At 36.8% G+C, this 25071-nt stretch overlaps 2 protein-coding genes across 3 annotated transcripts; one reads left to right on the forward strand and one right to left on the reverse strand.

Annotated features, from left to right (window-relative positions):
* Nucleotides 1-6238: 6238 nt before the first annotated feature.
* Nucleotides 6239-7899, forward strand: LOC139122604 (dnaJ homolog subfamily C member 28-like). Its single transcript, XM_070688158.1, has 2 exons — nt 6239-6352; nt 7121-7899. The coding sequence occupies exon 2, from the start codon at nt 7150-7152 to the stop codon at nt 7795-7797; it is 648 nt and encodes a 215-aa protein (XP_070544259.1). The 5' UTR covers nt 6239-6352; nt 7121-7149; the 3' UTR covers nt 7798-7899.
* A 2000-nt stretch (nt 7900-9899) lies between these two features.
* Nucleotides 9900-24157, reverse strand: LOC139122603 (hydroxyacyl-coenzyme A dehydrogenase, mitochondrial-like). Of its 2 annotated transcripts, XM_070688156.1 has the most exons (8): nt 23901-24157; nt 17287-17415; nt 16691-16848; nt 16319-16445; nt 14784-14873; nt 13870-13942; nt 11301-11417; nt 9900-10742 (listed from the first exon to the last, which is right to left on the reverse strand). In XM_070688156.1, the coding sequence occupies exons 1-8, from the start codon at nt 24015-24017 to the stop codon at nt 10621-10623; spliced, it is 933 nt and encodes a 310-aa protein (XP_070544257.1). In that variant the 5' UTR covers nt 24018-24157; the 3' UTR covers nt 9900-10620. The 2 variants fall into 2 exon arrangements, with proteins under 2 accessions (XP_070544257.1, XP_070544258.1); XM_070688157.1 differs by lacking the exons at nt 9900-10742; nt 11301-11417 and adding an exon at nt 11130-11269 and having other exon boundaries at nt 23901-24152.
* Nucleotides 24158-25071: the final 914 nt, after the last annotated feature.

Raw genomic sequence — 25071 nt, forward strand, 5'->3', positions numbered from 1 at the left:
TAAAAAAGTCAGACTAATTCTTATGAACTTATGGCTCAGACTACAAGCTGCAACAACGACCGCGCATGCAATTACAAAATTTGTCCGAATTTCAGGCAGCGGTGTCCGAAGTCGCGCGTGCAGCTATATTTACATGTAGTTACAAACCTGACACCGAGATCAGCGCTATTGGAATTCGGCTAAAAAAGTAGTTGATACACAACATTCAGAATAAATGGCCTTTAAAGTTACAGCTAATGGAGCATTCAACTCAACAGAAACAGTGCTCAGGACTAGTATTTATTTGACACTTATATAAAAAGGAGGATTTGTACTCAAGGCTGTTATGATTTGTTCAGCTACTCACTCTTCTCACTGCAAAAATTGTAATTGTATGGAAGAGATAGTAGTTTCACCTTGTACCAAGATGTGTAATATTTGTTTTGAGTGACAACTACGTCATACTTTGTTATACTCAGTAACTTTCGCAGTTTAATATTTGGAATTTTCAGGTTTTGCAAGAACACCTTTTTGTTCTAAGCTTACCCAAACATGTTGAAATCAGAAATTCATAGTGTACAGTGCGTTTTTTTCTCGTATCATCACATTACCTTGTGCTGCGGCATTTTGTAATACTGACGTGTTTTGTAATAACTTACGCAAAATGTAATAAGGGGTATCAGCATTTTGTAATAACTGACGCATTTTGTAATAACGTCTGCAGTATTTTGTAGTAAACCAGTCTACGCGTTTTGTAGCAAGGGTATCAGCATTTTGTAATAAAAAATTGTCTACGCATAATGTAACAAGGGTATCAGCATTTTGTAATAATTCGCACTTTGTAATAACAGTTAACGCATTTTGTAATAATTTTAAAAACTTCTTAGTTTTAAAGCATTAACAGATATTTTATTGACTTTGGAATGGTATTACAAAGTGTGTGTTTACTCGTTAAGTAAGTACAAAATATTATCTCTCCCTGACTTCCATTTCAAATTAGAAAGACTTAATTTTAGATAGCTGTCAATCAATATTTTTACTAACTGATCATCTGAGGCAGGTAACTACTGGATTTTGACTGGTTTTTTATCATATATTTGAGATAATCATTGGTATACACACTCAGTTGATTTATTAAATAGAGGATAACGACATTGTTTCTGATGTATTGCAGACAACCAGCAATCAACAAGTAGATACTCAGATAAAATAAAATATAATAACATAAAATAAATTATTATACATCTGCCTTCGCAAATAAGAGAATCGAGCTTTTGCAAAAACGGGCACGTAACGGGCATGCGATAACCCCTTTACTTTCATATTTATTTGATGATAAACATTGCGTCATTGAATGGTTGACATGGAGGAACCCCTAGCGCGACGTCTGTCACCGGCAGGCACCTCCATTTGTGAGCGAAACTCTATACTGTACTTTGAAAATAACTTCTGATAAAAGAAACACAAGTAAATGTGTTACGACTGTTTGAAGGTGAAAAATATTCTGAGGTAATAATGAAAGTGTTCACCAAGACGGCACTGTACAAATATGGCACGACATCGCTGCTCGGCTCGTGCACCGAATGTTGGATGAGCGCGCGGTGTAAATAAAGATGGCGCTTACCCTTAATTAACTCGCTCGCAGTTAAGAAAGCGACGCATAATATGCCTCTAAAGTGTATTGAATAATGATTGGAAACGACGGGTGCATATATTCTTGATAAAAAAGGGAATTATAATAATAATCATTACGAAAATACCGCAAAGTAAACACTCAGACATAAGTGCAACGCATCGCCCGACGCGCTAAACGCGCGCTAATGACTACATGTATGTGTCTTTGTACATTCTTTGCGTTATTTTCGTAATAACCTTAACTATACTGAAGTAATCTAAAGTAAAACTAAACTAAACTAAACTAAACTAAACTAAACTAAACTAAACTAAACTAAACGAAACTAAAATAGTCAGAATAATCTGATGTTTTAGTGATTTGACCTGTTTAGCTGCTAAAGCGGAAGTATATCTGACCTGTTGAGTATGTATGTATGTATATGTATGTATGTATGTATGTATGTATGTATTTACGTAGGCCTATTTATGTATCTATGTATGTATCTCTGCATCTATGTGGGTAGGGATGGAGGGAGGGATGGAGGAAAGAGTGCCTGAGTATGCCTGTCTATCTATCTGGCTGTCTGTCTGTTTGTCTATCTATCTTTCTATGACTGTTATCATTTAATGATAATAGCATATATTTGGCAGGTATAACCAGTAGGATAGCGAGTCATAGTATTGCAAGGCAGCTTATCTTAGCTCGTTGGCCAGACAAATTTTACCATTTAATTTGGATACTGTACTCGTCCGAGGATAAGCCCGGTTCAGCAACACAAAATAGCAGTAAAACTAGGGGCTTCAACTCGAGAAACCCCATGTTATGTGTCACAAACGCTTAATGTAGGCCTATGCTAATTTATGTACATTTTAACACTTTCTATCACTTTCAAAATCGGCTTACACATCCAAAGAAATTGTAACTTGAGTACAGAAAAACAGAAAAAATATTCTCATGATCTTTATGAACTGGCATGCCTTGTTACACCCGAGTCCCTCTATACAGAACGTAATACATTGATACTGATCGACAACCATAGATAAAAGACAGCGAAACTCAGCCAAGCTTAACTGACACGGTGTTTTATATTACTATTTCAAATAAAACTGATTACACAATCTCTGGATACAGAAGTGACAGTTTTGTGAAATTTCAGCATCAAAACCCCAAAACTTGACACAAGTTCGTCTTGTATGCTGCCGATCAACAGCATAGTGTCCCGGCGGTGGCAGTCCCCGGGTTGGTGGGTACCCATGCGCGTTACCCAAGTTTGAAAAGTACCCCCTTTCCTAGAATATTTCTGAGAAAAACACCCCCTATTTGTGGCAAATCTGGGAGAAATTAGCTGTAAAAAACATACCCTTATTTTCGAAATCTAGGAGGTTAGTATGTTGACTTCCAGGGTTGACCCTGGAGGTTGACTTTGTATACATGTACATACATCACAAATGTTTGTCCTCACCTGATTTTAGTCACATTCATACACAATCATCTTCCTTATCCTTTTGGATCTGGAGTTCTCTGCTGGCTCCTGTGTGACAATACACCTCCCATTTAGTGTCCTAGGGAGATTATGAAAGGACTACCCCTAATCTCGGAGGTTACTCTGAAAAAGTACCCCTTTTTCTCGATTTCACGGACCTAGAATCTCCGAGATGACTGAAGAAAAACACCCCCTTTTCCGTGAAATTGGTAACGCGCATGGGTACCCACCAACCCGGGGACTGCCACCACCGGGCATAGTGTGAACTGACATGCAAAGACTGCACGGAAAATTAAAGCAACTCAACATTCTAGTATCAAACGCTCTGCATCTTGTGAAAACAACAACATAGCAGTGAAAATTGTAATAGTCACCAGAAAAAAACTCTTCACAGATGAAAGGATAATTGCTTCAAACAAATGAAACTGCATGTTGACTGCATTTAGCTCGTCCCAAAGTGACGGGCATCGCACGCTAAGTATTTCATGTCCCAGGCTTTGGTACAATATTGGTAGTCCGTGTGGGCTACCATTTCATGGACTTTAGTTGCCCCAGGGAAAAGTTGGTAGTCTGTGGACGCGGGACTACCGCTAATTTCGAGCCCTGTAATAATTGTGATGTGATTTAGATTTCTGGTTGTTACCTCATGTGTGCGTTCTGTTGTTGTATTAATATTCATGAGCCCTAATGCATATTCATAGGGTAATTTTTGACGCCCAAGCGTAACCTCTGACGTGAGGTCATATCCTGTGAGCAGGTCAAAGTACAGTGTGCTGTGTGTGTTGTGCAGGCAATCAACAACTTCCGCGGCAGACTCTTGCAACAAGAATATTGACGATCTTTTCAAAATGTACCAGCAAGGTACCTTAGTGCTCCAGAGAATTGTCGGAATTTGCCATGCGTACGCAGGGGAACTATCTTGCTACCAAAGACTTATTTTGGGAAACAAAGCTAGACAGTTTTCATGTACGAGAGCTGCCCTTGTCGGACGAACGATATTGGAAGACTGTTACCGAACGTTGGGCGTTTCGGAAGACATTTCTGATACGGAGCTGGGCCTGGCATACCGACGACTTGCCAAAAACAGTGAGCGCCAAACCGACCGTACGAAGATAGAAGAGGCTTATAACATTGTTTGTGAACACAGGCAAATAAGTGGAGGTCAGCAAATGTTAGGCCGCGTTCAAAAAAAGTGGTGAGGGGGGGGGGGCTGGAGGAATTCAGGGGGGGATTCGAAAATTTTTGGGGTAGTCGAGGGGGGGGACTTGAAAGTTTTGCTCTGCCTATAGGGGGGGGGGGGAACCTGAAAATATTGTGACTCCAACATTTTGATGTCGTCCAATGGTTCTAATGTTAGTAATAATTAAACAAAATCTAGAACCGTTTTGTCATATTTTATGTCTTTAATCTCAAAAAAGTCTAAAACTGTATGAATGCCATTAAATTTTCGTAGAACAAGTTGGCCTTGTAATGGGGCAGAAGCTACAACTGTTTATAATTTTTCAATATTTCTATGCAATGTATCAAACACAGTTTCTTGGTTTCTCTCTACAGCATGCTGAAAAACACAATATTCAGTTTGTCAACAAAGCCCGTTTGTCTAAATATTGGTGATAATTGAATGATGCAAATGCACGGAACACGTAGGCTGTGTTGGCAAGCTGAATACTGGAAAGCTCAACATTCTGTAGGGAATAGAACAAGAACACAATTGTATAAACTGAACAAAAATGATGTCAAAATAAAAAGTTAATACAACTACTGCCCTGCTACTACATACTGGCAGTGACAGTGATACATGTAGCTCTGACTCTGATGTAGTTTAAAAGAGTTTCGGTCATAGGACACTCAATTGAGAGTGAAACATACATCTACTTGTACACAAGATCCAGCCAGAGAGCAACACATAGAAGACTAGGGGACTAACAGTTACCATGGATTTTTGAATTCTGGCATATGAGAACAATAAAATATTAGAGAAAAAAGATGGGGTCACCATAATGATCTTATACAAATATACGATGAAATTCAGCTTTTCTAAAATCACTTAAATCAATATATAAAACCATTCATTTCAAGTTTATGCAGTGAATGAAATTTTCACATCTCATTGTACCAATAACACAAAAGTAAAACTTTGAATAGTAAAGACTCTAATTTAAATGGAAAAATTGTGTGACTAAATGGAATCTTTATTTTTTATCAAATTTGTCATTATTACACCCAAAATTTCTGAGATTAAAACATTAATTTCATGGAATATTTTAACCGTCCAATCCAGTATTGTCAATTTTGTAAAACATTTTATAGTGGCATCTAAGTTGTATATCTCTTGTACTTTTGAAAAAAAATTTTGGTAGGTCACTGTGCTCATTTTTTCACAATTTGGTTAAACGTAGCTAGGAATACATAATTTTCATACTCTCTCATGATTGTCATTTTGTGTGCTTTTCAGCTGGTGCCATTGAACTGGCCAGAGTTGGATAAACTCAAGTGGGCTTAGACTGAGAAATCCAAAAAGTTCACTGATGCATTTAAAAATGAACCAATTTAAGAACTTGCCCTAGGTATATGGCTCTACAACCTGCTGATAAGAGATAGTGTTGAACATTTGCGTGCAGAACGACACATTACATGTTTTTTTACTCTGCGTGCATTCCTAATAAATATGCGGCTATATGGTAATTGGGGGGGGGGGACTTGAAAATTTTTGAGGGTATTGAGGGGGGGACTTGAAAATTTTTGAGGGTATTGAGGGGGGATCTGAAAAAAAATAAGATTTCAATCGCGATTCCTCCAGCCCCCCCCCCCCCCCCCTCACCATTTTTTTGAACGCGGCCTTATAGAGAATGATATAATGTAAACACTTTGAATGAACCTACCACTCTGTGGTGGCGTCCCTGCTTTGGCCATAGGCGCTTGTGCTCGCCCTTTTACAAGTTCTAGAGTCCTCAATCTATATTAAAGGCCATCGTACAAGATCCTAATAGCAAAAAATAGTTGATATTACGCCTTGCAATACACCACCTGCTTTGCTAGTCTTCCACTTTTTCGTCACGTCAATGGCAACCATCCGTAGAAAAAAGACAACAGGATTAATGATAACAAATAATTATGATAATAACAGTAATAACAATTACAATCATCATCATCATTATCATCATATGATCAGCAGCAGCAGCATGCGCCACCATCATCATTTCATCAACAGCTGAGCATCATCATCGCTCAAACACTGGTAGCTTTCTCTGTGGCAAGGCATTGGAAGGTGTCAGGTGAATGTGATAAACTTAATACCTATGAATTCCCATAATTTCTGTGTAGTTATTCAAACACTTCGGAAATCTTTTTGTTGTTTAAGGTATTGTGCCTCGAAATAGAAAGACTTACACTTTTGTTCAAACTTTCGTAAAGGAATCTTTCAACCGTTCACTTTCAAAACCAAGAATAAAAACCAGGGGTCACCATGCAAATTTTTGTACTAGAGAAACAAATTACCCAAGATTTACCGATACTAGTATTGGAAATTCAAAATGGCCACCATCCCTGCGTTAACTCGATGGAGAGAAAATAAAATTTTCGACTTTCAACAAACTAACCAGTGATAGTTACCCCAAGAGCTTCAAAATGAGCCCCCACATTATATGAGACAAGAATTGTAAAAGTTTGAGAGTCCTTTCAATTTGTCCTCGAAGTGCAATCTACCTTAAATCCATTACTTGCCATTTTATGGCAAGGTCACACCTTCACCAGGTCATACATCATTACATACCTGCGGTGGAAAAAAATGCATGTTTGTGATAATCTGTGACCTTCTGTATGGTCAGCAGTCACAAAGATGTCACTTGAACAGACTAACAGGTATAGTCACTCAAAGAAAACGTCACATAGACGTGACATAAATACCAAACTGTCCAAAAGAATTAAGAAGAAATGGAGAATCCACAATGGAAATACAAAGTGATATTGAATTAGGGGTAAACACAAACTTAATCTAATCCTTCATTTATTTAGCTTGATTTTCCATTCTAATCTGCATCTAGATTTAGCTGCGAAGATTAAGTTACCGAAGATGTCAGCCATGGGGAATATGGTCTCACATATGGCAACTCTCTCAAAGAAAGACAGGGACGAACAGTCAAGGCAAGTTGACAGAGCATCCAGCGCAGCACTGGATTATCTGAAAGTGAAAATGTCGGAAGAACCAGAGGAGGTACAAATTGGAAAATATTTTGGAAAACCAGTCAGTGGTATAGCTGTTGTAATGGGTGGAGGCAATGTGGAGAGAGTGGTTGAAGGTATAGTGGCCAACTCGGTTCGGAAAGGGGAATTTGACAAAATCATAGGGGCAGGCAAGCGACTGACTGAGCATTATGAGAATCCCTACATCAACTCCGTGGATCAGAGACTGAATCAGATTCTGATTAACAACAATTACACCACAGACTGGATTGAATTGAGGAAGAATGGTAGAGGCAAACTTGCTGACGCTAAGAAAGCTTTGAAGAAGGCAAGGGAATGTTTCAAGAAGGAACCCAGCACTCCTGAAGAAACGAAGACGTGGAAGAAAGCCGTTGAAACTTTCAGACACGAAGTCAAAGAAATCAATGAAATAATTTCAGAGTATAATCTAGCCACACCAACACTGTTTCTTCAACTTGGATACCTGAATGCAGACAGAATGATTCAAGAAATATATGATCAATCCACACATGAATAGAATCATCATTTCAACCATCAGGATATGCTTGGTTGACCTTTCACCTCTGTTATCCTATGCAGAGGTCCTGTCACAGCATAATAAATTACCCACAATTCTGTTTGACTTGTACCAATGAAGGTTACTTTTTTATAACTTTTTCTGAGATACATATAAGCACTAATGTGAAGCATCTAAACAGTCGTTTAATAATATCTAGTAAAAGTGTGTCAATATATTTAACGAAAAAATCCAAAATAATCAGTTAATAACCCTTAAAGTCATGTTCTTTAGGTACCACAAATGTCATACTTTTGGGAAGCAAGGTATGACAAACTGAAGGGGTCATTCCTCTTAAGCAAAGTTACCATCTACATTTCTTTTGGAAAAAATCAATATCCTTTTATGTCATGAAATGGGCGCAATTAGTCTCCCTTCTTTCCATCAAATTCTCTGTATGGCTGAAGACCTAATTATAGGAAAATTTTACAAAATTTCTCTCCTTTGTCATTTCAGCATATTTTTACAAATCATTTCAAATGACAATTCGTAAGAATGGTGTTTGTTTTCAGAATTTTTTAAAACTAGTCTATGAATTTGTCTACACACGGGAGACATGGTAGACTTCCCTGAGGAATCTCAAATGGTACAAATCATGATGAATCATGGGATTTCTGCAGTACTGTGGCCTGTTTCACAGGAAGAAATAGGGTTTAGAAGATTTAGCCTTTATTTTTTATTGAAGGTTGGATTTTCAACCAAAACAAGACAATGAAACTGCATTTATTCCAAAAGTCTCAAAAAGAGTCCTCACAGGCAGGTAAAATATTGTAAAAATTTCAGTCCAAATAGCTATCCAAGGGCCACATTCTACCGTATAAGCACCATTTATCACTCACCATATTCATGTAGCTGATAGAATGAAAATCAGCGGTTTTACCAACTCTTCAGCGGCCGTATTCATACAATAACTTGATCTTTTTATTTCCTTTAGAAGGGAAGAGAAATTACTTTACAGGACTTTCTGGTGTCAGGATGTACAGTGATGTAAAAGAGCTTCTATTGTGTGTGCACTCAGGGTATCATTCATTTATTGGCAAAGTATATTGTCAAAAAAACTGCATATGCTGCATTTCATAGTGTTCAGTACTAGCCTTTGTATTCATTGCTATTACACAATCATTCCTTTTAATCTCATGACAAAATCCAGACATTTACGCGGGATATTTACTTCCGCAGCCATTGCCATGGTAATACTTAAATGAAAATTGTAAATTATAAATAGAGAAGAATTATTGATATTTATTAATGAAAGCAGTTTGACAAATGTATATTAATCTTATATATATACATATACTATAAATAAAATTGACAAACTTCTCCTACACATGTTCAAAGATCACCTGCTCGTATCATTCATGGAAATGGACACATTCACTCCTTCTCACATCCCAACCATGCAACAGACACACACACACACATCTATCCGTCCATATATACCTACACATACATGCATAGAGAATGCCAAAGTCTCTTTTAACTTCATGTGGTTTTTTGGTCTGAGGTTTCACCTCCCTGCTCACTTCCTTGAATCTCTATAGTCTGATAATAAAATCAAATAATGTAAATTGTATTATTTATTACAGGGTCTTGTACACTCCTGGAAAATTGATAATCCACCCAAAATTTTCAAATATGACAAGTAAAATGATGTATTTGATATCTGGAAAATTACTTTTTAACATCGAAATGTCTTTGAAAATTGCTGAAAACTGTGCTTGAATTTTCAATGACTTGGAATGTATTGACCCTGTTACTATGATGTAACTATGGAAATCAATACAGATGGTGCACTTTTCCACTGTAGTTTGCCATATCCATGTAGTGAGTGTAGGGAACACCAGATAATCATCATGAGCATATCGAAAACACTGTAATATATTTATAGAGCATACATGAAGAGGGTCCAGGGATAACGCCAACCTGAGACACAAATTTGACAAAACGCTGACAAATTCACAAAAAAATTTGGCCCCACTGCATGTGATGACAAAATCCTGCCAAACACACCAAGGAGCAAATTTGGCAATCATGATGCTATTACAAACAACCAGTACACAGGGTAAAAATTATTTCAGTTTTATTGCATATGAAAATCAGTTCACATGTCAGAGAGCTTTGATAAACCCCTTGTTGACCTCTGTAATCAAAGTAGGAAAATATTGCACAGCAACTGCCATCAAGCAATGATGTATATTTCATCACTGTCACATTTTGGTCCATTACATGTGATATACATTACAGGCAATGATATATTTTTTAATACTGGTACATGTACTCTTGAAACTTGTAATTCCTGAGGAACAAATGCATTGTCATGTATTGTCAAGCAACTTTTTCTTTGTGAGTGAAAAACATGATGATAATATAGATCTGACTGGATGAAAGCACACAGTAGTCTGGGAAGCTTTGCAAAGCTGTAACACAGGAAAGTGTTCAATCGACAAAGAATTTCTGTAAAAAAGAAAACTTTTTCATCTCTGAAAAAGAACTGATTATCTAGGTAAAAATTGGAATGGAATACTGAAGACTGAGCACCATAAAATTATCAGTGTCAACAAGAACTGATGACAAACCCTGCCATTAAGGACAATAGCTTTATGATACCCTGTGGTCCAAAATGATGGTCAATCATTGGAGCTTCGGAACAAATTATGATTGAGGTTTAATCAGAAAAAAATTAAGTTTGTCTGGCAAAAGTCATCACAGGATATAATTAGGCCCTGATGTAACAATATCTGCATGGAGTCTAAGATAACACGTGGGACTGCTCATTTGGATGAATCATTTGGAATATTTGTAGAATCCCTCTCCGGTCTTCCTTCCAAGTTTGCCTTCACTGACGAGTTTGTCTAACAGAGGACTTGGATTGAACAGTGGATTGTCGGGATATTTCTCATGCCATCCTGCAAAGGGGACAATATTTTAGGATAAAAATTTACAGGTCAAATGTTAATAGACAATCGCCATTCATAACATTAAACTTCGAACAGTGAACTTTTACAGATACCAGTGCTTTTTATATCAAACTGAGACGGCTACAAAAAGTGGGATTATGAGCTTCATGGCCATAGCCCAGTATTAGTAATAGCTATATGGTTTGTACAAATTGAGTTTTTCAATTCGTATTGAGACGTTTAGTGCACCAGAAGTCTATCAAAACTGATCTCATTGCCATATTTGTTACTTTTATTCAGCAGGATAGGGTGTGCAGATCACCAAGGTGATTGTCTCCACGGCAATTCATTCGAAAATACTAACCTGGGGCACAGTCCCTCCACCTGGGGCTTACAACTTCACAGATGCTCTTACTTACCGTGTATGATAAAGTAGACAACATCAAGCCCAACAAAATCTGCTAATTCAATAGGGCCTATCTTGTACCCAGCCCCTAGCTTCATAGCGATATCAACATCATGAGGAGTTGCATCACCTGTGATGAAGAAATTTAAAATACAACGTACCATCCATGACAAACTTGTTTATGTCCAAACCAATGTAATCAGCTAGTTCTATGGGTCCCATGGGGTAGCCAGCACCTAGCTTCATTGCTATGTCAGTGTCTTGCGGGGAAGCATCACCTACAGTGCAGAATAATAGACAGATTGCATTGTTTATGCATCTATGCAAATTACCCAGTTCAATATGCATCTATGCAAATTACCCATGTCCATATACAGCTATGCAAATTAAAAAGCAAATTATTCAGCTGTGCAAGTCTACATGCTACAAGAAATGCTGAAGGGTGCAAGCAACACTGATCATACCTATGGATGTGATTAACATCTGTGACTGTTGAGCAAAGACAGGAAGTGTGCAACAATCATGTAAATAGCACACTGACTGTATTACTAAACAGAAAACAAGAGTTCACTTCATTGAAGCAAGTTGGGGGATATGGTGGTTGCAATAAAAGAGTAGGATATTGTTCTATAATTCTACAGTACTCTGGAAAGTAAGATGTGCTGCCTAAGCAATTCACAATTAATAAATTATGTTTTACAAAGTTGAAAGTAATTCCTGGTGGAGAGAGAGAGAGTGAGAGAGAGAGGGATATCTACTACATGAACTGAGAAATGGTGAGTCACTTGGGATGTGATGATAAACTTTCAGTGGACAGAAATTACAAAATCTATTGGGGGAAGTTGAAATAGTATTAGGGTAACCCTGGTTTTGGTTTTGATTTCAATGAGTGAATGGTTGGTTTGATGTGCAAGCAGATTGTCACACGGTGACATATAGAGGGTATAAAGTTGAAATCCTGAGCTTATTTACAAGTATGATAAACTTCAGGTCTTGAGGGATTTGTACTTGCAGTGACTGTGAATCTACCAACTACTGGTGTACTTAGATTAAGGGAAGATTGGTTTGTAGTTTGCATCCAATACACATACAAATCATACATAGCAAAATTATATATGTGTAAACATGGACTGGGTATACACTCCTACACTTATGAGATGCCATTCATAATCACTGCTAGTCAGAACTGATGTGTATGGTTGAACAATATATGAATTGAATAAACCATTTCCTATGCAGATCTTTGAACTAACACTTGTTCAAAGTCTGTGGGCATATAAATATCACAACAGAATAAATTGAAGGAATGACCTTCAGCAGACTGTTGCGTTAGTGGTAGGCTGTTGCGTAGATCTTGGATGAGTGTGATGGCCAACAGACTTGTGAACCTTGCAGGGTTTCGGTTGCTAGCATAATTCATGAAAGTCAGGCTTATATGCATGAAGGGCAGGGAGAGTTTCCCAGGGAGTTTGTGGAGGGGCCGTGTTTCAACCACTGAATTACGTGCCATTCTCCTTTATTACACTGATTACATAATTTTATTTTACTAGTAAGAATGTTCAATGTGGTCACTTTGTGACTCTTGTTTTCCAAAGTAGAATAATTTTCAAAGTGGTTTAACTTGATTGAGTGGGACTGAAAACAATGTAATGCATGGCACATGGAGAAATGGTATGTGATGAAGGCCTATTTACTACTGCAATGTAGGATAAATGTTATATCGATATCAGGTCTAATTTCCCAATCATTTTCTGCATGCCCATGGTCATCATTTTATAAGACGCGTCTTTTATTATGATGTTGCAAATTTTGAACCCAAATTATTTCTCAAGAGATGGGGTGCGACTTATAATATGTACTTTTGCATTTTTAAAGGAGGCGTGCCACTAATAACATGGAAATTCTCAGATTATTTTTTTTCAAGGAGTGGTGGGGGGGGCCTACTGATAGAAGTTTGCCTTTATTGAATAAATAACTTTAAAAGATAATTAAAAGAAGAGTTTGCTTATTGTAGTTCTCTTTTGGAGGATGTGGTTGCCCATGGTTAAGATATATGTAAAGTGAAACAATTTATTGAACCCCAAGGAACAACAAAGTTTCAACTTTTGATGAATAGAGCCGACCTCAATGGTGGCCGGTAGTGTGACAGCTGTGCAGAAAAAAGGGGTGCAACTTATAATGCATGCATTTTCCATTTTTGAAAATTTAAGGATTTCATCCTACTCAAGTCAATCAAAGGAGGGTGCGACTTATAATGCAGATGCGTCTTATAAAATGACTTTAACGGTAATACAAAGATAAGGAAACTTCCTTTATCAAGGTTTTGGGAACTATCGGCAGCAAATAAAGATTCTCTCTTGTGATAAACTGACTGCTTTATAAGTCTGAGGTCCTTGTCAATCATCTACTTACGTAGTGCGCTTCAACAAACGTCCAAAATGCTTGTAACACTAGAGGGCTTTTGCAAGGTACAACAGTCGCTAAAGGACAACCAGTAACCATGGTAACTGCTGCTTAGAAGAAAGCTAAGAAAGAGGGGCCATTGTACAACTTTAACTTATAATCAGTTAAGTTTTCACCTAACTTCTTTGTTGTTTACAAATTCTAAGACCAAAAATTTTATAAATTACAAAGTCCATTAACCTTTCTCACCTGAGTGTATTTTGAAAATTCTATTTTGCTATCAATTACGTATTATCTATACACGCATAAATTAATAAATTAACTTACCTCTTTCAACCAGCCTAATTGCTTCCATGATATAAGGCACCAATAAGCGATTTACAATAAAACCTGGTGTGTCCTAAATTCCAAAAAAAATCATACACAGCATTTAATAAAAATGCAGTCAGAGCATTTGTTTTTTTGTTATTTTGTTGTTGTTGTATTGCATACTTTGTGAGGCTAAAAAAGCTATTGGTAGCTTCGGAAGAAAGTTTAAACAAGGCAGAAGAGAATTACTGTCAATGTTTCACAGGTTGGCTGGTACTTACATGCTGATTGTTAGACTCATTTTCAAGATTTTGGCATGAACAAGTTTTCATACAGTAGTCTTGTTTTTGTTAAAATTGAAAATTTGATAGGGATAGGGATAGCGGACACGCCATCTTGACTGTACAATATTGGTGAATCTTAGATCATATTGTTATACTTGTAGCAAAACTTGCATGGGGATTACAGATTTTTCTTTTTGATTTTGAAAGATGGTTTCAACATTCCTTGAAGAAAAGTTTGAAGAAAATGTTCCAGTCTATTGTAAGCACAGAGGGCAAGATGAGTAATTTATGCATAGTCATCAATGACATTACATCATTATCAGTTGATTGGCTCCCTAAAAAATCCAAATTAATACAATCTGCATAAATGAACAGTTTTGTACTGGCTTTCAAGTATGAGATGGTTTTTAATGGGAACTCCATATCATGAAAATATTATTGCACTGAAAAGTCAGCTTTTTCCGCCAAAGTTTTAATTTTTTTGCAATTGAAATCATTATCATAAGTCTTGTACATCAAGTTGTAACCAAGTGAAATTTACATGAAGACATGAGTTGTGTAACTGTGTAATCTGAATGTTTTACAAATTTAGACAGTACTGACTGATTTACACAGACGGAAAAAAATATTGATTGTTGGCTCACTTACCTTACAATTAACTGTAGTTTTTCCAATCATTTTACAATATTCCACCAGTGTATCAAATGTTTCATCAGATGTTTGTGGCGTTCTAACAACCTAAACAAATAAACACATAAACATCTGTATCATCAATCAGAGGTAGGATTATTGCATTTGTTTATTTGAAACCCTAGAAAATGCAAATTTGATGTTTACGAGAGTTTAAGCACGGTGCCTCTGAAGGTCAGTGCTATATATTGGGGGCAGATATTCAGATTCTCTACCTTTACAATATTATTTTGACCTACCGCTTGTGGGGGTTCATTTGAAGCTTATGGAGTACATAAAGTTTTCACAAGACTTAGTTTTGTGAAACTCAGGAATTTTATTTTCCTCACAGAAAAAACACAGGGATGGCAGCCATTTTGAATTTCATATATTGGTAAATATATTTGGTAATTTGTTTCCCTAGTACCAAAATTTGCGCAGTGACCCCTGATTTTTATTCTTGATTTTGAAAGAGAATGGTTGAACCTGTATGCATGAAGTGCATGTTTACTTTTGACAATTGAAATCAAGTCACAATAGAATAATCAAATGCCTTCCATGTAAAAAGACATTTCATGGAACCTTCACTACAGTTATAAAAATTGAGTAATGGAATATAGTTAAAAAATCACACAAGTAACTCTCTGTAAAATGGTAAGATTTTAAATGAGACTTAAAAACATTAAAATTATCAACACTTCGCAGTTTAGGTGGCAGCCTGTTCCACAGCTATGGAGCACATACATAAATTCAATTATTATATAACAATAACATTATGCATCTACATGTATGTGCAAAGGCATCACTGAAGAGCATATAATTGTAACAATATAATTGTATGTATGAGGTGCATTTATACTGGCTAAGGATGTGATCAAGTCCAGACAGAAATTCAAACGTCAACAATCACAATGTACTTCACAGATATAAAACAAGTGCAAATAAAGAGCAAATACCATCCTGTCTTTTGTTACAAAAGAGCAGAGCGTATATCAAGAACTCCTCTTAACCCTTTGAGTGCCAAAGTCAATTTTGCCAACTTTAAAAATTATACCAAAGTCAATTTTGTTCAGACTTTTGCCAAAATTTTGATAAAAAAACTGTAAAAATAAAATGTGATGTCTACTTGGTTTAAAATTATCAAAAAAAAATTACAGGAAAAGTCATAAAACTTGTGAAATGTTGCACTAAAATTTTGGAGGGAAAAATCACAGCACTCAAAGGCTTAACATAAGCATGTGAAGTCAGTCCAAGCATGAATGTCCATGGTCTAAATAAAGGAACAACAATAACTGTAGAATCCATAAATTATTTTGGTTTCATTGCAAAGAATAGTCTGATCTTTAGATCCTTCCACAATGGATATGGTAATAGCAATACCTATGCACTCTTTCAAAACACATTTCTGTTGCAGGAAAGTACTTATTTTTCAAAGAATATTTTGTAATTTTGTAAACCCTGGCTCAGAAGGCAAATTACATATACAGATACAAGCACAAAGTGAAAGCTCCTACCTCAACTAATTTCATTACAGCCACTGGATTGAAGAAGTGCAAACCACCAAACCTGTCTTGTCGCTGAGTAACACTAGCCATCTCTGTTATCGACAAGGAAGACGTGTTACTTGCAAAAATTGTGTGTCTGGAAAGAAAAAAATGAATGATGGAATTCAGAAATTCAAACGTACTACAATTTATCTCATGTTTTTGGCATAAAGAAAATGAAAACGTACCAAGTACAATGTACTTGTACTGCTGCCTACACATATGAAATTACCTTTGATAGTATTTGATAATCATTTTTGTCTCAAAACAAACTGAATATACCTCAATAAAACTTACAAGGAGCACAAGGACTAACATCAAGAAAATGGTCACATTCCTTACTCTTTAGCCACTTTGTCAATGTCTACAAGTAACTTTTTCTTAATGTCCATATTTTCAATGATGGCTTCCATGACCAGATCTGTGTTAGACACTGCACTTGTAACATCTGTGGTCACTGAAATATTTCCCATGATGCCTTGTATGAACTCTTCACCTTTCTGTAAAAAATAAGATAGAAAAGTTGTGTTGACTTCCATGGTATAATCATACAAGTCAGTCAACAATACTAGAGTTTGCATGTTTCTGAATGAAGCTAGCCAATAAAATTGTGAATGTGTTGTTTATTTTTACAGTACAAACACTCAAGTTTGGACATGGCCATTACACGTACAGCACAAACTTCTACCATCACATCTGGGGGGATATTGAATTGTGTTCAAATGACTAAATTTATATCGGTAAGGTGTACACCGCAAGATCCATTGCTCCTTAGTGCTCCTATCAGAGACGGAAGAATGCAATGGATCTTCTCTGTCTAATCAAGCCTTTGAAATGATGGTTTCCAGAAACCGTTGTGACGGTATTAACCTATTTCAGAATTTACGGTCACACTACTTGGATCATAACATTGAGAAATCAGAACTCATGAGACTCACACTAGGGTCATCAGCAAATTTCTTCTTCACAACTCTTTGCAAACTCTTGTTGATTGTGTTGACAGATTTCTGCAGTATTTCATCCGTTTGGTCAACCATCGTCACCTGACATCCTGCCTGTGCTGTTACCTATGGGGGAAAATATAAAACATCAAATAATAACAGATGTTCATTCAGGAAAATTATTACATATGCTAGCTGATCAGATTGAATCCTGGGCCTGTGCGTAACTATGTACAAAACAATATTGTGTAGTCTTTGTATACATTCAGACAAGCTCTGATTTCTGATGATAGGTCCACTGTTATAGAAACTAATAGGGATAGTACAAGTTCATCTGACATACACGTTTCCCCTACATGTATGCATACTCTTAGTGGTTCATCTTTGAGAAAGTCGAAAATCCAAAGAATTGTGTTTGAATTAACGTTCATATGACTCAACCATTTGACTACTACTGGTTCAAAATGACTTAAAATTTATGTCCAAGACATATGTACCAATCACAGTGATTGGTGTTTGTGGTCCCCTTATATAGGTCCACTTTCAGTGTTCTCACAGACTGGACACTTTCTCTGATATCTCATTCCTTGGTGCCAAGATTATATTTGATCTGACTTGCAGGCAATGGGTGATGGCCTCTTGGAAAGGATTTGAATGCTGAGTATTCAAGTAAATTGTTTAACTGACTTTTCTAAATTTTATTTTGAAACTATATGGCCTTGCTTGACCTGACAGCACATCATCCTGTAGAATGTGTTTCGTGAATTGCTTAAAACATCTCTCTTTTATGCCTGGAAAGTACACAAACTTTATCAGCAATTTTGATGATTAAAGTAGGACAAAATCATACTTATATCTGATTACTTTCGATCACTCCGCTGAATTTGCAATTTGGTATTCAAATGTTTCGAAAGCTGACCAATTGGAAATTTGGAAAAACTACGTCTTCATTGATTTTGTTAAACATCACTGTACCTTACAAAGAACAGGCAACAACTGTGGAATAACTCTATTTTAATTCTAAAAGTTAATAAAATTTGTACTCTGAGACAAAACAAAGATTTGTTCAGAACCTTTCAAGGTTATTGATGTAAAAGCAGTTTTAGAGACGGGCAACAGACTTTGAAGGTGCATATCATGTTAGTATAAATAAACATAAATATATAAATATCTAAATACCATAAATACTCATCAATAACAGAACGGTTTGGTATGTGTTATGTATTGCTCAAGTCATCGTGTAATTTGACAGATGTCTTAACAAGAAAATTGATATGTCTCAGTCTGTCAAGGTTGAGATCCAGCTTCATTGACCAGCTGACATTTATGTTCAGATAACTTTTTCACATTGAAAATGAAGCATTAACACCTTTCATGTACCATAATTTCATGTTTGTCTTGAAATATTCCTGTTTATGTTTGCGCTTGAAAGAAAAATATGCATTTCTGAGTTTTATTCCAAATAATTTGACATTGTTTAAGGTAGCACCTCAAAATGAAAGACTTAAAACTTTTGTTCAAACATTCCTCAGGGAATCTTTCAATCATTCTCTTTCATAATGAAGAATAAAAATCAGGGGTCACTGTGCTAATTTTGGTACTAGAGAAACAAATTATCCAAGATTTTCTGATATTTGAAATTCAAAATGGTGTTACCTCTATGGGAAAAAACAAACATGGTAAAATTTTCCTTACATTAAGAGCTTTAACATGAGCCCCAAAAGTGATATATCAGAAAAGAATTGAAAAAGTTTGAGGGTCACTAATATCTGTCCCCAAGGCACATTCTAGTTAAGGTAGAACGCGCCTCGGGGACAGATATTTGGGCTTTCAAATTTTATCAAGTCTTTCTTGCCTTGTGAGGGTTCATTTCAAAGCTCTTGGTGTAAGAAACGTTTTCATCATCTTAGTTTTTGAAAATCAAAAATTTTCATTTTTCCCCATAGAGTTAATACAGGGATGGTGACCATTTTGAATTTCAAATATCGGCAAATCATGGGTACTTTGTCTCTCCAGTACCAAATTTTGCATTGGGCACCTAATTTTTATTCTTGTTTTTGGTAAGAGAATGGGTGAAAGTTTCATTGAGGAAAGTTTGAGCAAAAGTGTAAGTCTTTCACTTTCAAGGCGCATAAAAACTTAAGGATAATGTCTATTGACAGCTCAATAAGTGTGGCTAAAAATCTTTGATAGGATTTTTCCGGTCTGTGTTTGTTTGACAAAGTCCGCTTTAACAATAGTCTTTGAACTTTCTATTGTTCATGCACATTGTGCAGATGTGTTCTGTCTTGCTCAGTGTCACAATAGTGTTTGCAGTGAGACACATTCAATATTAAGCCTGCGTTCACTTCAACAATGTCTTTGTTCAACAATCCCATATGTTCTATCATGAGGTAGGATTATTTTAAGTAAATGCATATGAATGGATTTTTTCTAAATCACCCTGAACACTTGCTCAAGCCACAAAACGTCTGGCTTAATTTATTGTAAATCAGAAACTATAATCAATTTATTCCATTTCAACATGGCTCAATTATCAGCCAACACAAATGATGTGTATCTGTTAGGGAGCGTTCAGAATTTAATTCCAGGGGGAGCCTGGAGGATTTTCTATTTTCCAGGTGATTTTTTTCCATGCCCACCCAGTAAATTATGGAGAAAATCCATGGCCCCCCTCATATTTCCTGTTTTTTTCCATGGCCCCCCTCCCAATATTACATATATATATAGGTGGCACATTATGTGGAAGGCTACTTAATGAACAAATCAGGTTGTAAATTTCTGGAGAAAAGTTAATTATGAAACATGAATACTTCTTTTGTTTTGTCCACTGTAAATGATCCGTTTTATAGACCTTTCCTTGATTATTTTGACAATAACTTTGTCCTAGATGTTGTTATATCAGTGGTCTATATCAAATACATTGGTTGTAAATGTTGCTAAGTTGTTTTTAACATTACATACTCGTAGCAAGTACTCAGAAGAAGAAATTATACACTAATGATATACAAAGCAGGGTGTGTTCACTGACTAGACAAGTTGTCTCACTGTTTTCAGAAGTACTCTCCCATAGGTGGAAATGAATTAAAAACTTGGCAATGTATGACTGTGGCAGGTAGGGTACAGACTTTTAAGGTGGGGGACTACCCAATACCAAGAATATTGTCATATTCTAGAAATCACTTATGTTGTAGCTTGTAAAATGGCTGTTCCCAATCTACTTTTTGAGATAATTTACATTCAATTATCCATTACCCCATGATTTTGAGCTCCACACATGACTTTATTGCAAATTTGACCTGTTTAAAGAAAACAATAGCCATGGTGGATAAAAATATTGTTATTTCATTACACTCTTGATTCTTAAGTATCGTCTACATGTAGTATTTCCGATATAAACATCATGTATGAAGTCACTCATCCGATAACAAAGATGCCACCTTATTCAATGTAATAAAAATACCGTCAATGACGCTGTACCTTCTCTAATGTGTGGCCAGGTCAGGTAATTGGTTGTTGGCATGGAGTTGTTGGTAAATAGTTGATGATGTAGGGGCATGAGGTGGGATATGGACCCAAAGAACCCAAAAGATGATTAAATACATCAATCAAAAAAATTCTAAGCTACAGTATAAACTGCCTAAAGATAGTTCAATATGGAAAAAAGTTAAATAATTCAGAAATAAGAATTAACAGTCCAAAATAGTAATGACGCACTTCCCTACTGACCTGAGTGCATGTGAAATACACAACTGGCATCTATAAATTAAATGTACCGGTATACCAAGTGATCATTTTAAGTCACTTTTAACTGTTTTAAATGGATTTTCCAAAGAGTCCTGTGGAAATGATGAAAAACGCTTATCTGGTACTGTGTTTGTAAAACTTCATGGCTGATAATTGTCATAATATTGAAAAAAAATTGAAAGTGAAGAAATTACTGTTTTTGATAGGCATATTTACCTTGAAATACATGACCGTGTAAAGAATATTGTCTTTTCTAAAAGTTAAAATGCTCCTTTGTGTGGTCAAGCTTTCCACAAGCATCAAATGTGGTACTTCATATAGGAAGGTCTGCCTCTAGAGGGCGGGCATCATGAACAGTGTTTGTTAGTTATTTCCTCCACATAAATTTCTGATTGTACTGTAAACATTGAACATGGCCGACGTCCGATTTTCCTGTCTAAAACTTTCACTCATTTTCGTTCATATGACTCTGAAACCCCAGGAAACGATTGGGAAGAAAGAGTTATCTTGAAATATTGAGATACTCGCCGATATTTTGCAAAATTAAATGAGAAAAAATGCAAGGAAAATGCCGTTTTCAGACTCAGAGGCATCATATCATCTGCAGATTATGCAACAGGCCCATATCACGTGAGGCCATGAGGGGATATCCACGCAACTCAGTACCAAACACTAGCGCACACAGAGTGAGCAAACACAAAGTGAGTACCCCTAATGTCAGCTCAGTAGTCTGTAATAGATTGTAGTCAACTAAGAAACCTTGGAGAAAGGCTTAACACTGGCTATGCCGCTAAGTCCCATTTGATTTTTGTCACAGCTCAAAATCGTCTCCTACACCTCAACCTGAACCATGAAACACCCCCACAGTTTATGATATGACCCATCACAATGGCATGACGTCAACGGATCTTGACAGACGGAAGTATTGACAGACGGAAGTAGTTGACACCAGCATACTGGTTTTCAACTCTAATACCTTCTCTGTCTATAAATAGACACGAGAAGGTAAAAATTGTGAAAAATGCTGAGTCAGCACTTTTGCATCGGTGATTTTTCAAAGAAAAACATAAAATTATGATTCTCTTTGAAAATCAAGCACAGTAACATGGTATTTGTTTTATATTTTTCAAAAAAGCACCTTCTAGTGGATCATTTGTGAAAGTTTTATGAAATTGACAATATTCCTGGTATGTTTTCTGACATTTCTACATGCATGCAATCCTATGCAATGACTAATTTTGCATAGCCCCTGGGTAGTCTTCTACCTTATGGCAAGAAAAATCACTATTTGCATCAAACCTATAATTATTTATCTTATTGCAAGGCAAAACCAATCATTTTATACTTTCATTCTGGGGTACCATGCAAATCCTCTCTGTACTTTTGACAGTGCAATTTGTGAAAATAAACATAATACAACGTAAGTTTTCTCGCTGATACACATGATACACAATGACAAGCACATAATTCAGTTAGAAATTGTCGGAGTACATAATCAGCAAAGTGATATCTAACTTTTAAGTTTAATGGGACACAATTTGCAGGTCTCCAGATATTTATGGAAAGTGAGATGTTACATGCACAAGTCCAGCATACATTTTCATCTGATGATGCTGAATAACTTGCAGACTCACTGTGGAAATTGGGGAAACCAAACTAGTGTTTTCTTTTCTTTTTTTTTTCAAATTTGGTTGCCATAAAACAAAGTGGCTGACACTGAAAGCAACAATCCTGAGGAATATTTCAGAACCTTTGTTGAACAGAACACCTTATCCATAACATGAACTCACATAATGTCTATGTTATATTTCTGCTAGTTCAATTCACAATTCAATGTTCATAAATGCAGATAACCCTGGATACATCAAAGTTCACATTTTGTAAGCAGTACATTTTTTATCAGAGTTGACAGAGCATGCATATTTCACATTCTTTTACAAACTTTAAAATAGTCATGATGTACATGTTTTAAGATGATGGAAACAAAACATGTTAATTTGTTTTTTGGCCTTTTCTGCCAGCCGTCACTGAGAAATCCTTGATCATACAAATCACAACCAATGGGAGTCTAAAGTATTAGTATCATTACGCAATGTGTAAGCCTACCCTCAATTCCATTCATACACAGTGAGATCACTTCTTGACTACAGCAAATTTCTTGTGTACACAGGATGCTATGGTCAATATTTCAACAATCTGGCACCATAATATTGATGCACATGATCTTCTGGATGCACATACAGAATTATTGGAAATCAACCCTTTTTCCACGTAGGAGTTATCAAATTTTTCACCAGATATTGTTGACAGCCATGCACAATTCTATAGATCAGGACTTCTGGGCAAATATTTAATTGATGTTGTTTTTTCTGTAGCCCCCCTAAAAGATTGTGGTATTTTTGTCTGCCCCCCCAATTTTTTCTTGGGAAAAATGGGTGTCCCCCTGAAAATCCTCCAGCCCCCCCCCAGTAAATTCTGGACACTCCCTTATTACATGTAAAAAGAATCTTGTTCATTTGATTGAAGGCACTTGACTTCAAAATATAGGCTGCAGTGCACTGTGGTCTATTCCGCTCTGCGTCTATATATGCACCCCATAGACGTGTGTACACATGCCTGAGAAGAAGAGGCATATAGTACACACGTCTATGGGACGCTTAGACGCAGAGCGGAATAGACCACAGGTGACTGTGACGGGATCGATAGATCGAGTAGGAAATCGATCGATCTCGCCATGGAGCTAGAAACGGAGCAGACTACCAAGCGAACGAGCGCCTGTGACAGCTATGGACCCACAGCTATGTCTTGGCATATGCTATTCTTCCCAGTGTTAAAGGAAGGTCAAAGTTCAAAAAAGGACAAACCTGTGCGATACCGTTCCCCATTGATCCTCCACCGATGACAGTGACATGGTTTACTGGAGCCAGTCTGTAAACTCCAGTGCAAAAGCTTCTGCGTAAAATACGAGTTGCAAAAGACATCCTCCTGTATAGTATGTATATAACCAAGTGTAATTAAAGGAACTTAGCGACTTGCTTGAAAGCACCGTCTTCGACACGTGTAAAGTTCGCGCAACCGCACCGTGAACGCCCAGTGCGCAAGACTTGCAAATCATTGGAGTTATGTCTCAATGAACAAACGGATGCAAATCCTGGGTAAGCTATCGCTGCTTTTGGTCCCCTGTGGCCCTACCGTACGTCTCGTATTAAACTTTCCCTAATTACTCGGTCGTTACGAGAGACTTCCAGCGATGGTACACGTGACGAGAGGCGTCTTGGTCGAATGGTAAGTGAAACAATCCGATCATCTAGCCCTGCGGCGTCATCTTTGATGTGCATTGTAGGCAAAAGATTAAACTTGAACCGCTGCGCGCTGCGGTTCCGTAGCCCACAACTTTCCATGGCGATTATCTCACCACCCATAATCGCCGGGGGTCAAGTTGTTTGGCTGCGGAACTGTATTTATTCAAAACTGATACATTTCATCATTTTGCGAGCTAAATCAGGGACACCGATTTGTGTCATTGCAAACTACAAAAAAGGCCGAAGCGGTCCTGTGGCGATGACACTCGGCTGAAGCTAGCAGCCAAAACCTAGCAGCCAAAACTATGGTGTGGAAGCTAGCAGCCAAAACTTTGAAGCCACTTTCCTCCTATATTTTGAAGTCAAGTGGACATCATTCTAACATACAAGGTTCTTTATACATGTATCAACACAAACACATCATTTACTAATTAATTTCTTTGCATAAATTATCTCCATTCTAATTAGCACCTGGTATCCCAGCTAACCTATGGCTATACAGCACAATGCATTGTCTGCTGGAATGAAAGAAAGAGTGTGCATCCATAACACCTAGTATGTCTTACACATATACATCCATACTAACAAACTACACTTATCTCATTTCTTAATTAATTTCTTTGCATAAATTATCTCCATTCTAATTAGCATCTATATGCTAGCCTATGGCTATCAAGCACAACTAATTGTCTGCTGCAATGAAAGAAAGAGTGTGCTCCCATTTCACCTAGCA

The sequence above is a fragment of the Ptychodera flava genome, chromosome 22 (assembly GCF_041260155.1).
Source record: "Ptychodera flava strain L36383 chromosome 22, AS_Pfla_20210202, whole genome shotgun sequence".
In the NCBI taxonomy this organism is placed as follows: Eukaryota; Metazoa; Hemichordata; class Enteropneusta; family Ptychoderidae; genus Ptychodera; species Ptychodera flava.

Excerpts from the sequence above, each read along its gene's own strand:
- LOC139122604 (XM_070688158.1), top strand. The coding sequence starts at position 7,150 with ATGTCAGCCATGGGGAATATGGTCTCACATATGGCAACTCTCTCAAAG.
- LOC139122603 (XM_070688156.1), bottom strand. The coding sequence starts at position 24,017 with ATGTCTTTTGCAACTCGTATTTTACGCAGAAGCTTTTGCACTGGAGTT. Across the intron at positions 17,416-23,900 it reads TGGGGAACGGTATCGCACAG|GTAACAGCACAGGCAGGATG; the intron begins GTTTGTCCTTTT and ends TTTCCCCCATAG. Across the intron at positions 16,446-16,690 it reads ATTGACAAAGTGGCTAAAGA|ACACACAATTTTTGCAAGTA; the intron begins GTAAGGAATGTG and ends TTTTCTTTCCAG.